The 13,078-nt window shown below is 45.2% G+C and overlaps 1 protein-coding gene across 6 annotated transcripts in view; it reads right to left on the bottom strand.

Annotated features, from left to right (window-relative positions):
• Nucleotides 1-11: 11 nt before the first annotated feature.
• Nucleotides 12-13,078, bottom strand: part of numb (NUMB endocytic adaptor protein) — a 29,000-nt gene continuing 15,933 nt past the window's right edge. For 4 of the 6 annotated variants that reach the window (XM_086126626.1, XM_086126625.1, XM_086126628.1 and 1 more), the window contains exons 3-11: nucleotides 10,663-10,737; nucleotides 6,807-6,839; nucleotides 6,259-6,333; nucleotides 4,941-5,081; nucleotides 4,660-4,864; nucleotides 3,467-3,760; nucleotides 3,232-3,375; nucleotides 2,230-2,427; nucleotides 12-1,495 (exon numbers count right to left, since the gene is read on the bottom strand). In XM_086126626.1, coding sequence (XP_085982752.1) covers nucleotides 798-1,495; nucleotides 2,230-2,427; nucleotides 3,232-3,375; nucleotides 3,467-3,760; nucleotides 4,660-4,864; nucleotides 4,941-5,081; nucleotides 6,259-6,333; nucleotides 6,807-6,839; nucleotides 10,663-10,737 — 1,863 coding nt within the window. In that variant the 3' untranslated portion in view covers nucleotides 12-797. The remainder of the gene's footprint in view (nucleotides 1,496-2,229; nucleotides 2,428-3,231; nucleotides 3,376-3,466; nucleotides 3,761-4,659; nucleotides 4,865-4,940; nucleotides 5,082-6,258; nucleotides 6,334-6,806; nucleotides 6,840-10,662; nucleotides 10,738-13,078) is intronic. The other 2 variants (XM_086126630.1, XM_086126629.1) reach the window with 2 other exon arrangements.

Below are 13,078 nucleotides of genomic sequence, written 5' to 3'. Positions count from 1 at the left end.
ATGGAGATGTGTGTCGAATCACCATTTATTGGAGACATATACAGTATCTTTGAAGGAAATGCCACATTACGATGACGTACGGAAAAATTCATTCATATTGTAAAATGACAAGAAACTCATTGCATCATACCCTACTGAACTCAGCAGTACCATATTGAATCGATTCGCAATCCCAGTGAAACGAACCAAATCAAATCGTTTCTTTAAAATAAACTATGAATTGTATCGCACCCCATGTAATGGGATACATATCAAATCAAATCATCCTTTATTGGAGAGATACACGGCCCATATAAATACAAAGCACACGTATAGACGCACACGCTCACACACACACACACACGCACGCACACGCGCACACACACACACACACACACACACACACGCTAATTCGTTGCTATTCTGTGCCTTTGGCAAGATGACGGTTGTAATCTGTAGCTATTTAAAATATACTTAATGCATAAAAATAAACATTTTGGCATTGTCTTGCTTTACTCTTCCAGTCGGGTGAGGTTGGTGGAGGGTTGAGAATTGAGTGGGTAAGAAGCGGCTTACAGGAGGTGGTGGCGGTGGTAGTTGTAGTTCGTGGAGTTCCACAGGATGATCAAACAAGCACAGACATTGCTGATGAGAATCGTGAGGAACAGCAGCATGTTTTTTTTGGGGGGGGGGGGGGGTTCTCTGATGACACCACCTGCCCCTGCCACCCCCCATCGTCTCGTGACCACCACTACCCCGCACCACCCTCAACACGGAGAACATCCCTTTCCCCTCGCTTCCTGAGGCAGGCACAGTCATCAGAGCTGGATCTCAAAAGTCTTGTGCAGCTCAGTGGAGAAGGGGTTGGTGGGAGACGGCGTCGTGCGCTGGTGCGAGCGCCCCTCCAGCGCCACCCACTGAGCCTCAAAGGCATCTTCCTGTGGCTGCTGCGGGTCAGCTGAAGCGGGCAAGGAGGTGACGGGCGGGTGGGGCGGAACAGCCCAATTGTTCGCCCCGTTGAAGTTGCCGCCGCCGTTGGGAGGGTGCACGTTGACGGCGGCGGGCGACGGCGGAGGCTTGATGAAGGGGCCCGGGATGACAAGAACTGGGGGCGCTACAGGTGCCGGGGCGGGAAAGGTCTGGGGTTGCGCGGCTGAGCCGAAGACGTTGGCCACCATCTGTGAGGGGGTAATGCCCACCACGGGCACGCTGGGTTGTGGGAAGGACAGTCCGTTGGACATGGGATGGAAAGCAGTCTGACGCGGGGGCAGCAGGGGCACGTATGCCACCGGGGGTAAGGGCGCCACCGGGGGTAAGGGGGCCAAGGGAGCGGTGAACGCTGGGGCGGGCATTGGGGCCCCTGCCAGGATGGGGTCAGGTCGAGGAGCCCGCACAGACTTGGAAACCTCCTCCAGCCATTTTTCCGCTTCAGACGGGGTGCGTTTGTGCGAGGGTAACACTGGAGAAGACGTGGGCGGGACGATGATGACAGGAGTGGATGAGGGCCAATCACTTCCTATTTGGACAAAAACAAAAAGACACATTTGCCCCTTTCATGCTGTCAGTGGTTCTGTGTCAAAGTTACAACTTGGAATGGGGGTGGCTGTGTGGAATGAGATCATGCAAGAGAGTTAACAGACTTGTTCTCAAGGAAGTTTCAACACTTGAAAACGGTTCATAGTGCAAAAACAACGTTCACCGCCAGCCGGCATAGTGCACAAACAAGTTGTGAAATTGTACAAAAGGAGTTGATACAGTAGCTGTTAGCCAAACGCACAGGCGAGCATTAGCGCTACTGGCTGCTACGCCTCAGTGATCAATCCACGCGAACCGAACTGTTTCAATGAGTTTCAAAAGCTCATTGAAAAGACACTGTAAAATTAGACAGGGTTTGAATGTTAACACTTAATCCAAGTAAAATATGTTGCACATAAAAGTAAAAAAATATATATATACAGTGTATATATATACTGTATATATACAGTATGTAAAGGACAATTATATATATATTTTTTAACCAAATATATATATATATATATAAATATATATATATATATATTTTTTTTTTTTTACCAAAGAAAGTTGGGAAGTTAAGATTTGAATCAAATTGAATCGATTTGAATCAAATTGTTCTTGGACAGTGATTCTTCCCTGTACCACTAGAGGGAGGCCACGCAAGTGCCAGTATCTGTACTTAATAGATGAGTTTATGACAGCCCTACTCTACACATTTTTTTTAATGTCTCTTACCCGCCATTGCAGGGGTTGGGACCCCAGCAGAGGTCTTGGCCCAGGGGTTAGTGTCTCGAGCGGGCAGAGCAGGGGCCAACGCTGCTGAACTCGGAGCTGGAGGATTAACACTAGCAGCAGTAGGAAGCGGGGGAAGAACGAGAGGATGAGGATGGGGAGTGGAAAAGGAAGCGGGAGCAGCGACAGCGGAGCCGTTGACTACAGCGGAGGGACAAGAGGACGACGGGGAGCAAGAGAAGGATGGTTTAGTGTTAGACATGCGAGGTGGAACATGTCACAAGAAAACAAGCACATTCACGAAATGTCCACAATGTGTGAGATTGGCGTTAGAGATCATGTATATTTATTTCGGTCTTTATTTCATTCAATAGTATTTGTCTATTCTTTGTATTTTCTAATAATTTTATAGTATTATTGAGGTTTTTTTTCTCATTTGTGTACTTTCCAGATAATATTTTTGTAGTTTTGAATCAAATTTAAATATTTGTCTAATGTTTTATATCCTGTTAATATTTTCATATTTTGTTCAAATAGATGTGTATTTTATTGTAATATCTCTTCACCAATGTTTTCAGGGTTTTTTTTTACATTTTTTTTATATTTTAAAAAATACTAACAAACACCGGAGACCACAGATTTATCTTTTTTTGTATTAAAAAAAAGTGTGATATTTGTTTAAGAGTTGCTTGATTTTATTCTTTCTTGTTTCGCAGGAATATTTTGGGGATTCATCCCAATACCTAACTTTTTATGTGCACGATTCTTGTAATACTTGTCCTCTAATTTATGTCACTTCTGGATTATATTTCTGGATATTTAAATAGATTTTTAAAAATGTTCGTAATATTTAAACGATTACTCCTTTGGTTCTGCGTTGACTGTGCAAGTCAGTTAATGCTTTGCGCTAATCTGATGCATTTCTTTGAGCAGTATGGCGACGATACCGATAAGTGCGCCACGGTGTTATGAGCTGTTCGCGTTTGATGTCGGAGCGATGTTTACCTGGCACGACGGGTGACTGCGGCGAGGCGAGCGCTTTGGGCATGGGCGCTGAGGAAAAGGGGTCCTCCGGGGGTCCGCTGAACGCCGTAGTAATCTGAGTGCACAGCGAGCTTATGCTATCGTTCTCTCCTTCCACCTCAGGCACTGAATGCGGGTGAGCGGAGGAAACGGCAATTAGAAGAGCAGTCGTGTGTGTGTGTGTGTGTGTGTGTGTGGCCTTAGCTCCCCATCTGACCTGCATTCCTGATGGGGAAGTCCGACTTGCGCTGCACGGTGGAGGGAAGCTCGTTTATGCGCAGCGACAGCTGGCGCTTGAAGGGCGACGTCTTCTGGCTGAGCGCCGGGAAGCCGCGGAAAGAGCCCTGCCTGGCCAGCGCCTCGGCGGGGGCGTGCCGGCGGGGTATACCCAGGGTGTTGAGCGAGAGGGGCGGCGAGGACGAGGGCGACGGCGGGCTCCCTGACTGAACGGCGGAGACGTTGATCACGCCGCCGCCGGACGAGTTCCCCGCCACCTTTGCGTCGCTCTCGGCTGTCGGGGAAAAAAAACATGGAGAACAGGAATTAAATACCGCAAGCTTGCTGGAAGTCTCTTTGGGAAAGTTTCGCCCATTCCACTTTTCATGTTGTCATAGCGAGCGGGGAGTTCTTTAGAATTTTGAAGGAAAAAAAAACATTATTTAATCTATGAAGAAGGCTGTAACAAATTATGGGAAAATTGAATACTGTCTGGATGTTTTATTTGAGAACTCTCGAGAATTGTGTGTCTAGGAATACAACAATATGTATGGACAATGACACCGTGTATATAATTTTGCCGTTCAACAAAATCAAGATGGATTTAATTAGCATTAATCAAAGCAGTTCCACAAAAAATATGGCATTTACAATTCAAACTTTTGAGTCATTTTGTGCCGCAATTTATGGAACTATGGGATTTGTTTATTGTTAAAAAAAAAAAACAAGACTATAAAAGTACATAATGACTGGAAATGATTAAAATATTAAAAATTTGTTCAATCATTTCAATTATTGTGTCAGCTGAAGAAAATAAGACCAAACTGGTAAAACAACAATTTTAATCAACCTAAAAACAACTTTGAAAGATAAATGAAAAAAGAAATAAACATCGTGAAAAATGTATTCTTATTCTTATTATTATTCCAAACAAGTACAAATGAAAGTTTTCCTCAAATACACACCTCCCACATTCACACACAAATTTTCTTTTCAGGTAACCTCTTCCCAACCACCTTATTCTTAATCAACAGAAAATGCCCTCCAGTCACCAAGAATAAACGTGTGTCCCTGGAAAATCAGCACTGAGTTGGGAACATAATCATCTGAGAGCCTAAACTGGAATATTACCTATGAGCAGCGACTTCCGCAGCGAAACAATCCCGGGAAGTGCGCGAGTTTCTAGACACGCACCTTTTTTAGAGTCCTGCAGCTGCCTCATGACTTCCTCCCGTTCGGCCGCCTCTGTGGCCGTGGTGACCCGGAAGGAGCCCTCGCGGGTGAAGGTGGTCCGGTTGGCGTCAAACGTAGCGGTGACGCCGCACTCCTTCTCCCGCTTCTGCTTCCGCTCCAGGCAGGCGGCGAAGGCGCAGCCCACGGCGTGACTGAGCCGCTCTCCCTTCACATACGGCATCGCGTGGTCACGTTTGCGTCAATTGATCCATTTTTTTTTAAATTTTCGTCCTCGTTCTCACCGAGTCTTTGACGGCCATGAAGCAATGGCAGATCCAGCGGCGCGTCGTCCCGTCTCGGCAGATGTATGAAAAGGCTCGCTCAAAGTTGCGGTCCGGCGCGCAGAATGACACCTTTTCAATCGTCTGGTCGAGGATCAGGTCCTGCGAAAAAGAGACATTGCCATCTGTCAGGCGTAATCATCAACTCGAGGAAGAGTTAATGGAGAGTTAGTGCCGTCCAGTTTCCGCCCACTGCGTATTCGGGGGAAGGATGACAAAATTATCTCAGGTCGCATGACTGAGCACAAAGGACAGGAATGACACATTCATTCATTCCTTTTCCGAACAGCTTGATCTTCACTCGGGCCGCGGGGGTTGCTGGAGCCTATCCCAGCTTGAAATAATCAATCCAAATGGTTAACTTGGGCTATGTTGTGCTTTATTATTATGTATTTTGTTTTTGTAACTGAAAGGGGGAAAGAAAATTGTCATCAGGTGATGTCCAGACATCGTACATGGAGTTTTACCATTTTCCCAGCAGATGTCAGTCTCACATTATGGGAATATGATTCTGCTCCTGCAGGTGCACCTACTCAAGTGCAGAGCCTATTTCTAAAGTAACGACCTGAACATTTTTTTTACTCAACTGCAGATAAGGACCGGCCTTTTTTTTGGCTGTCCAAAAAAAGCGTAATAAAATAGCACTCTACAATATTGATCTTGAGAAAAACTTACTGTAACAACATAATCAAACAGAATGGAAAGAAATACTTATAGATTTTTTTTTTTTGCTTCAATGGACATTATTGATGCTTCTTCTGGAGAGCGCCTTGGCCACTAGGGGGCGGTATATAGCAGACATACAGATAAAAATGTAGACGATCACAGCTCCTCAGTAAACTGCCGTATTATTCGTTGTTGTTCTTCAGAGACAAGAATATACGCCCGTTATCCGTCGACATATGCTGCTCCATAATTGGTGTTTAAATATCTTTTATTTAAAGAATTATAATTCATTAGCCCGGCCACTGCGTTTCGCATTGTTTGCTTGCATTAAGCTAAAGAGACTTTCCTTAACGCAAAGTTGGACAGTCAATGCCAACAAGGACTGGCAAATAAACAGGTGTGTATAAAAAGGTGTGCTCTTGCACCCGACAAAGATGACCCGACGATGACATTCTGTAATATTCCCATGTATAGGAGAAAAAAACATTAATGAAACAATACAAAGTAATAAAAAAAAGTTAATCTAATATTCCCAAACATTTGAGCTATGCATTTCTCCTTCTTCTTCTTCTTCTTATTATTATGACATCCCTCGCGTCCAGTGTTTTCTCACCTTTGTTTTGTCGTCGACCACGCGGAGACCGTCCGCCGACACCCACAGCACGGCGCGTATTGCCTTCTTCCCAGCCTGTGTGCAGTTAAAAAAAAAAAAAAAAAAGACAAGACACATGTTTTAGTTAACATACAAAAACCTGTGATCGATCCACAATAAAGTTGCTGTGCCACTCAAGCCAAACGGAAGGAGAGAAACAAGGTCGGTGCTCGGGTGCCCCCTGTTGGTTAGAACAGCAACGACCACAGTGCGTAAGTGCGTGTCTGTGTCGTTGACGGTCATTCTCACAAATGATTCCACTTTTTGGTTCGTTGACGGAGAACAAGTTGTTAACACCACTCGCACACAAACAATTAAGTGCCCCACCCTGATCTCAACCTTTGCCCCACATGCATTTGTGTGTTTCGTGTGCGCGCTCGTGATCTGTCCTTCAAAAAAGGGTGACTTGTTAAAACGTGATAGAGAGAGAGAGAGAGAGAGAGAGAGAGAGAGAGAGAGAGAGAGAGAGAGAGAAAGGCACTCGGACTGGATACAAATCAGCAACTTACTTTGGAAAAGAATCCTTTGAAGAATTTCCTGTCCTGGATGGTTGTTTAAAAAACAACAACAACAAAAAAACAGGGTAGGTGAGCGGGATGGGGGATAGACAAAGTATGACAGTGTTACCTGGAAGAAATTGTAAGAGGTCGAAGGGGAGGGAATTGATTGGGTTGTTTTATTATTGATTGACTGATTATGATCAATACTGATTGTATATCAATTGTGGTCAGCGTTAGTAGCACCACACACACACACACACAGTGCACAAATTATTTGACAACCTAAAAAAATAAACCGAGCAGGTTTAGGTGTCACGAGTGGCACTTTGACAGAGAGCACTCAAAAGTATGACACCAACCCAACCAGTTCTGACTATCGAGGGTTCTGTTATTGTATTAAAAATACACACACACACACACACACACACACTTACACACACACAGTGGAACCTCGGGTTTGGTGATATGGCATTAAAATCCTTGCAACAAGGAAAGTACAGGTACGCATTGAAATGAACCCTGATGAGAATGCAACATTTGCTCCACGCTCGCAAATGATCACAGCTCAGTGGGATAGGGGCTTTACCGATTTTTGATATTCGCATCAGAGCCATTACACTTTTTTTTCCTCCCTCCGGCAAAACATGCATCAACTTCCCACAAAAAAAAAAAAAATATATATATATATATATATATATATATACATACAGTATATATATATATTTTTTTTCTGATATTTTCAACTGAAACTGGTCAGCCAACCAGAGAAGGGATTTCCTGATGAACAGATGAAATTGTCGAGGCGATATGTTGAGAAATGGGAAAAACATTCTACTGCTTCACTTGAATTTCAAGGGTTTTTTTTGGGGGGGACCAGATTTTCTGTCGGCGATATCACACCAAAGCATTTCCCAAAAAGCCATTTTTTTACCCCAACACAAAATAACTGAATTGTTCCTAAAACAATCACATGGTTCTTGTAAATTCATGGTGCATTGTACTCAGGCTGAAGTGCCCATTCCAAGGTTTCATATATTTGTCATTTAAAGTTGTCGAGCTTCGTCAAGGCAAACTCGGCGAAACATTTGCTGCCGGGACGCACATACAGTACCTCTGCTCAAACGTTTCTCATGTGGATAAATCACCGCTTTTGCAACTTCGAAATAGGAACCAAGTCTTTGCCGAAAGCAACGTGAAAATGATTCTGCTCACGTTGTCTGTTTTCTTAGTGGGAACTCAACTCGCTAGTTTCTGTTTTGAAAAACTAGCTGCCAGTGGGGTTGGAAAAGTCTCTCAATTGTTTTGCTGCTTTTGAAAGAGGTTCCACTGTGATCCCTGCTCAGATTCTTTCACAGGTGACAAAAACGGTGTGAATCTGATTTCTGAATGTTGAACAGTCAGGGGAGGCTGGGTGAGTGGTTGTGTGTGTGTGTGGTTGTGTGTATGTGTGTGTGTGTGTGTGTGTGTGTGTGTGCGCGTGCGTGTGTGTATGGGAGGGGGGGTCAAGTTGAGGCCACCAAAAAGAAACCAGATGCAGGCTAGTCTTTGCTCTTAATCCCCACCCTCGCTCCCTCCCTCCTTGTGCCCCGCCGGTAAGACGTGGAAAGGCGTGCCACTCTGCTCCTGTTACGCGCCGGCCGTGGTGGAAAAGGTTTGAATGCGCGATCTGGCACGTTAACCGGCAAGTCGGCTTGTTAATGGCACATGCAGATGACGATGATGATGATGGCTATTGGTTAGCTGCAGGTAGCAAAATTGAGGGGCGGCGTGGGGAAGATGAGTAAACGGTTGGGAATTGGAAAGGGGGAGGGGCGGGACGGTTGAATTGAAGCATTTCTGGGCAACAGCACAATTAAAACCTGCTTAAAAAGACAACAAAAAAACACATAACACCAACATGTAATACAATCGCTTTTTTTGGAGGTATGAAAGTGGGAAGGATCTCAGAGCAGGAAGGAAAGTGGAGGTTGAACAGGTGAAATAAAAGGGACTTTATTAGACCAACTTATAACATCTTAACTCAAAGTTTTTAGCCTGTCCTACATAAAAGATTCTGACATTCTTTTCAGCCCAATATTTTTTTTTCTTTGTAGGTTTGCTGTGTAAATGAAGCAATTAATTCTACTACTGGTATTTAACCCCCCCCCCCCACACACACACACACATGCAAACGGAGCTTTGTTGACAGAATGCCACTTCGGCAACCTCCGGCTTTTGCTGTGTTCTGTTTGAAAGGCGTGTATAAACTGTGGATTTTCTCTCCTCCTGGTGTACATATTTCTCGCTGTCAAAGATGTTGGTGCATTCTACGAGGACACATCTGCAACAACGGGGAATTCTTTGAGCTTTGTTGGCACCGAATCCTAAATAGGGCAAAATCCAACCTTCGTTTGGTTTTGTGTAAAAGCCGTAAGACTCGCGTAAACTCTTATTTTTCGTTGGTTCTCTGTATAGCGCCTTCATTTTCACAGGGTAGGTTTTGAGCTCAAGCCAAATTTAGCATTGGCCTTCGATGGCTTTACATACCACAAACTCTGACCTTGACTTGAACAAAATCCAGGAAGTGACGTGACAGTCGGGGCAGTATGGAGGTCGATTAAACACAGAACACGGAGTCGTGAGAAAAATACCGCCACTCGTGGGAATACAATGGAGTCACTGTCAGACCTGCTAGCCGGCTAAGCAACGTTAGCATATTAAAGCATCAATGAGGATGAACTAGGATGATAGAACTACATATCAGCCACTTGGGGGAAAAGAAACCCCACCTCCATCACCTCTGACTGGGGAAAAAAAGTCAAGAACTTTAAATGGCTTCGTGACACACATACACACACTGTACTTGGACAAATAGACACGAGCACACGTCTACGCGCACACACGACGCAAATGTCACGAGTGTACTGTCCATCCACCGCTGGGCATCCTCAGCGCGAGCCAAAGAAATGTCATTAGGTTGAGGGACGAGAGACGGTCAGCGGCGGCCGGCGGGGGGGGGGGGGGGGCTCCATGTTGTCCGACCATTTCAAGGCGATAAAAGAGAGACCTCGGGCTTGAAGTGTCCTTGTCAAGCGCCGATGCGTATGTGCTGCTGATGCTTGTGTGGTATGTGTGTGCTGGCGGGGGACATCGTGTAGAAAGCACCCATATGCCTGAGAGCGTGAGTGATTGTTTTCGGCCATGAGATGTATTGTGCATGTACGTACATTCCCATCGCTCGCACATACACATGAGATACCTTCGGGCCATACGACTGCGTGTCTGCGTTGATACGGACATTTATGTGCACCGCCGTCCTTTTTAATACATGCACAAAGCCTTTTTTTTTACCTTGGCCAGCCAACCTGGTTTTGCCAGCAAAAAGTTGACACTGAGTCTGAGGGAGGGGGTTTGGAACGGATTAGGTCATTGACATGGAAAACGCGTCTCTATTTACAAAATATTCTAGTTAAGAAATTTCTTCCAGAAACAATTAATTTCGTAAGTAGAGGTACCACTGGATATCATTTAGAAACAAACCTCACTTTTTTTCCCCTACAACCTAACTAATTAACTTTTTAACAGACTCTTTAAAGTTTGACTGTGATGCTTTTAATCCTCCTGAACGAAGCCGAGCTTTAGTCTTTACTCCAGAGTGGCGATGAGTTCACGACAGGGTCGGGAATCTCGACCGGCAAGACTCCCCTGCCCTCACGCCCCCAAATATATGCGGCCAACAGAGTGAGAGGGAGGAAAAGGGAATGTTGGAGCAGAGTGGAAGTTGACGAAAAACAGCTTCTGGAGCGGGAAAGAATCTCTGGAGTACACAGACAAGAGGAAGAAGGGGTTTCTTGTTCCAGTGGTTTTTGTTCCAAGGAAAACCTACCGTCTTCAGCCGCTTGACCGCATCCTCGCAGATGTGCATGCCCCGCGACTCTTCCACCTCCACGTGTCCCAAGTACTGGAGGAAGACACAAACACACACCAAAGTGAGTTATGGTGCGAAAAAGGCTCCCCGAGGCGCACGGAGCGTGATTAAAAAAAAAAAAAAAGCCGTGATTGTAAAAGTGTACAACGAGGTTGGTTATTTGAGTGAGTCTTGTACGCCCCTGGCATCTTGGCCCTGCTGATTTATACACATAATTAAATACAATCACAAGGTCAGTGGCGGTTCAGACGATCCCTCGCCATTTCTGGAGGAACGAGGGACACAACGGAGTCGCTGCATTTGGCGAGAGCTCACGCGACAGTGCCGACGTGAAATATGAAAAGAGTGAGGGCATGTAATGAGAGCGTCTGAACTGAGACTGAGCAGACCGGCCTGAGCACAATGGGCAAAGAACATGATGTCTCATCTTGTGTCCTCTACCAAAGATATGATTAATCCTAATCCGGGATTAAAACAAAATAGTCTCTTTCCCGCAGCACTTGGGTAGGAGATGCATCATGGGAGGAAATCTCCACAGTGCGCGCCAGAGGAAAATCGAACATTTCAAACCAGAACGGCACTGGGCAGAACAACCCTAATCCATCGTGACGTGCACTGACTGGACCGGTCCAGTTCTGGAGGTTGCGGTAGTGCTGTAACAGTTTTATTTTATTTTTTTTAAACCACAGCTTTATTTGCTAGATTTGTTGGGGCAGTGCCCCACTTCGTCCTAATGCAAGCAGATTTTGACCACCAAAAGTAAAAAATATATTTTCGAGATAGACATTTTGCTGGATCTACGACAAAATTCTGCAACTCTGTGTCGCCCCTCTACAATGTTTTTGTGAAACTGTTCAGTGCAACTCTGGACTAATCAACTTACAACCAAACTAAATGACTAAAATAACTAAACCGACCAACTAATTTAACAACTAACAAACTAAGCAACAATCTAACTGGCCGAACAAGAAATGAACGAACCAACCAGCTAATACACAACCTACAAACAAAATAAACAACTAATTAAGTAACTTACAAACTAACCAGAAAACAAACCAACCAACACCAAACTAGCCAACCAAACAAGCAAAAACTAACTAACCGACCGATTAACACTCGCACATTAACAGATCAACTACATCAACAAACCAACAATCTACCTAATCAAGCAAATAAAACAACAAACTAAGATACAAAAAAAACCCCCAACAAACAAACTAATCAACCAACCAGCAAACCAACTAACTGGTCAACCAGTTCAATCAAACTAACCAACCAACAATCAACCTAACCAAGCAATAAGCCAATAAAAAAATAATAAGTCACGAACAAACTAACCAACGCACAAAATCAACAATCTACATTGTCAAGAAGCGCCTCATGAATAAATCACTGAGCAAACTAACTGACTAAACCACCAACTTAGCCCACTAACTAGCCAACCAAGCACCAATACATCTTTATTTATACAGCGCTTTCACAACAGTTGTAACAGAGCGCTTCACAAATTTAAAACAAACAAGGCAACTAACAACTGAAGTGCCTAACTGAAGAACCAACCACAAATGAACCAAATGAATTCGTAACCCCCCCCCAAAAAAACCTAACATAGAATTAACTGACCTAGTGACCAATTCCAAACTCCAAAAATAACTTTGCAACTCAACAAACTGAAAATCAAATTACAAACGCAGAGATGTGACCTGGAAATGAGGATACTCCCACCCCCCCAATGTAAAATTGACATTCATGTCACCCGCCAACCCACAGAAGACGGAAAAACAAAATTCCACTCATGAGGATGTGCACATTCATTAACTCATTCTTATCTAAAGGTGACCCGCCGCTGCACTTTTGCACTGTTTCAACATGAGACGGAGCCAACTCCTCAAGACTGTTCCTGCCCGGTTTCCTCTGGCTGCGCTGCACCGCAGGCTCAGGCGCAGAGCGTCAGGGACGAGCCCTCGCCTCTGCCGGCCTTTCGGCGAATCCCATTTTCTGCGTGTCACTCGGGAACGTCAGAAGCCATTGTGCGCACTGAGAGGAAGTCCTTACCCTTTCCTCGCAGATACGGGGCGAGCGACACTGACCCGAGCCGGACCACCCTGCCCTTGGAGGGCCGGCGGCGCTATTTCCAGAGCGTGACGGCACGCTCGTGAGTCACGGCGTAGCTCCATACGCACGAGCCGCGCGTGTGCACACGAGGATGCCGCTGATGCGCGGTTGCGGCCGTGCGCGGCGAGGACAAATGGGAAGTGCCGATCGCTGTTGGAAAGGGACTCAGACGCCCGTGTGTCATGTCAGGCTGGTGGACTCGTGACAGACGCTTCACTCAAGTGTCTCTCACGGGCCGACGTGACCATATTTAGGACGC

The sequence above is a fragment of the Hippocampus guttulatus genome, chromosome 13 (assembly GCF_054856545.1).
Source record: "Hippocampus guttulatus isolate MCC_2025c chromosome 13, RoL_Hgut_1.0, whole genome shotgun sequence".
In the NCBI taxonomy this organism is placed as follows: Eukaryota; Metazoa; Chordata; class Actinopteri; order Syngnathiformes; family Syngnathidae; genus Hippocampus; species Hippocampus guttulatus.
The sequence above is the reverse complement of the archived record's forward strand: the minus strand, read 5'-3'. Positions and strand labels throughout refer to the sequence as shown.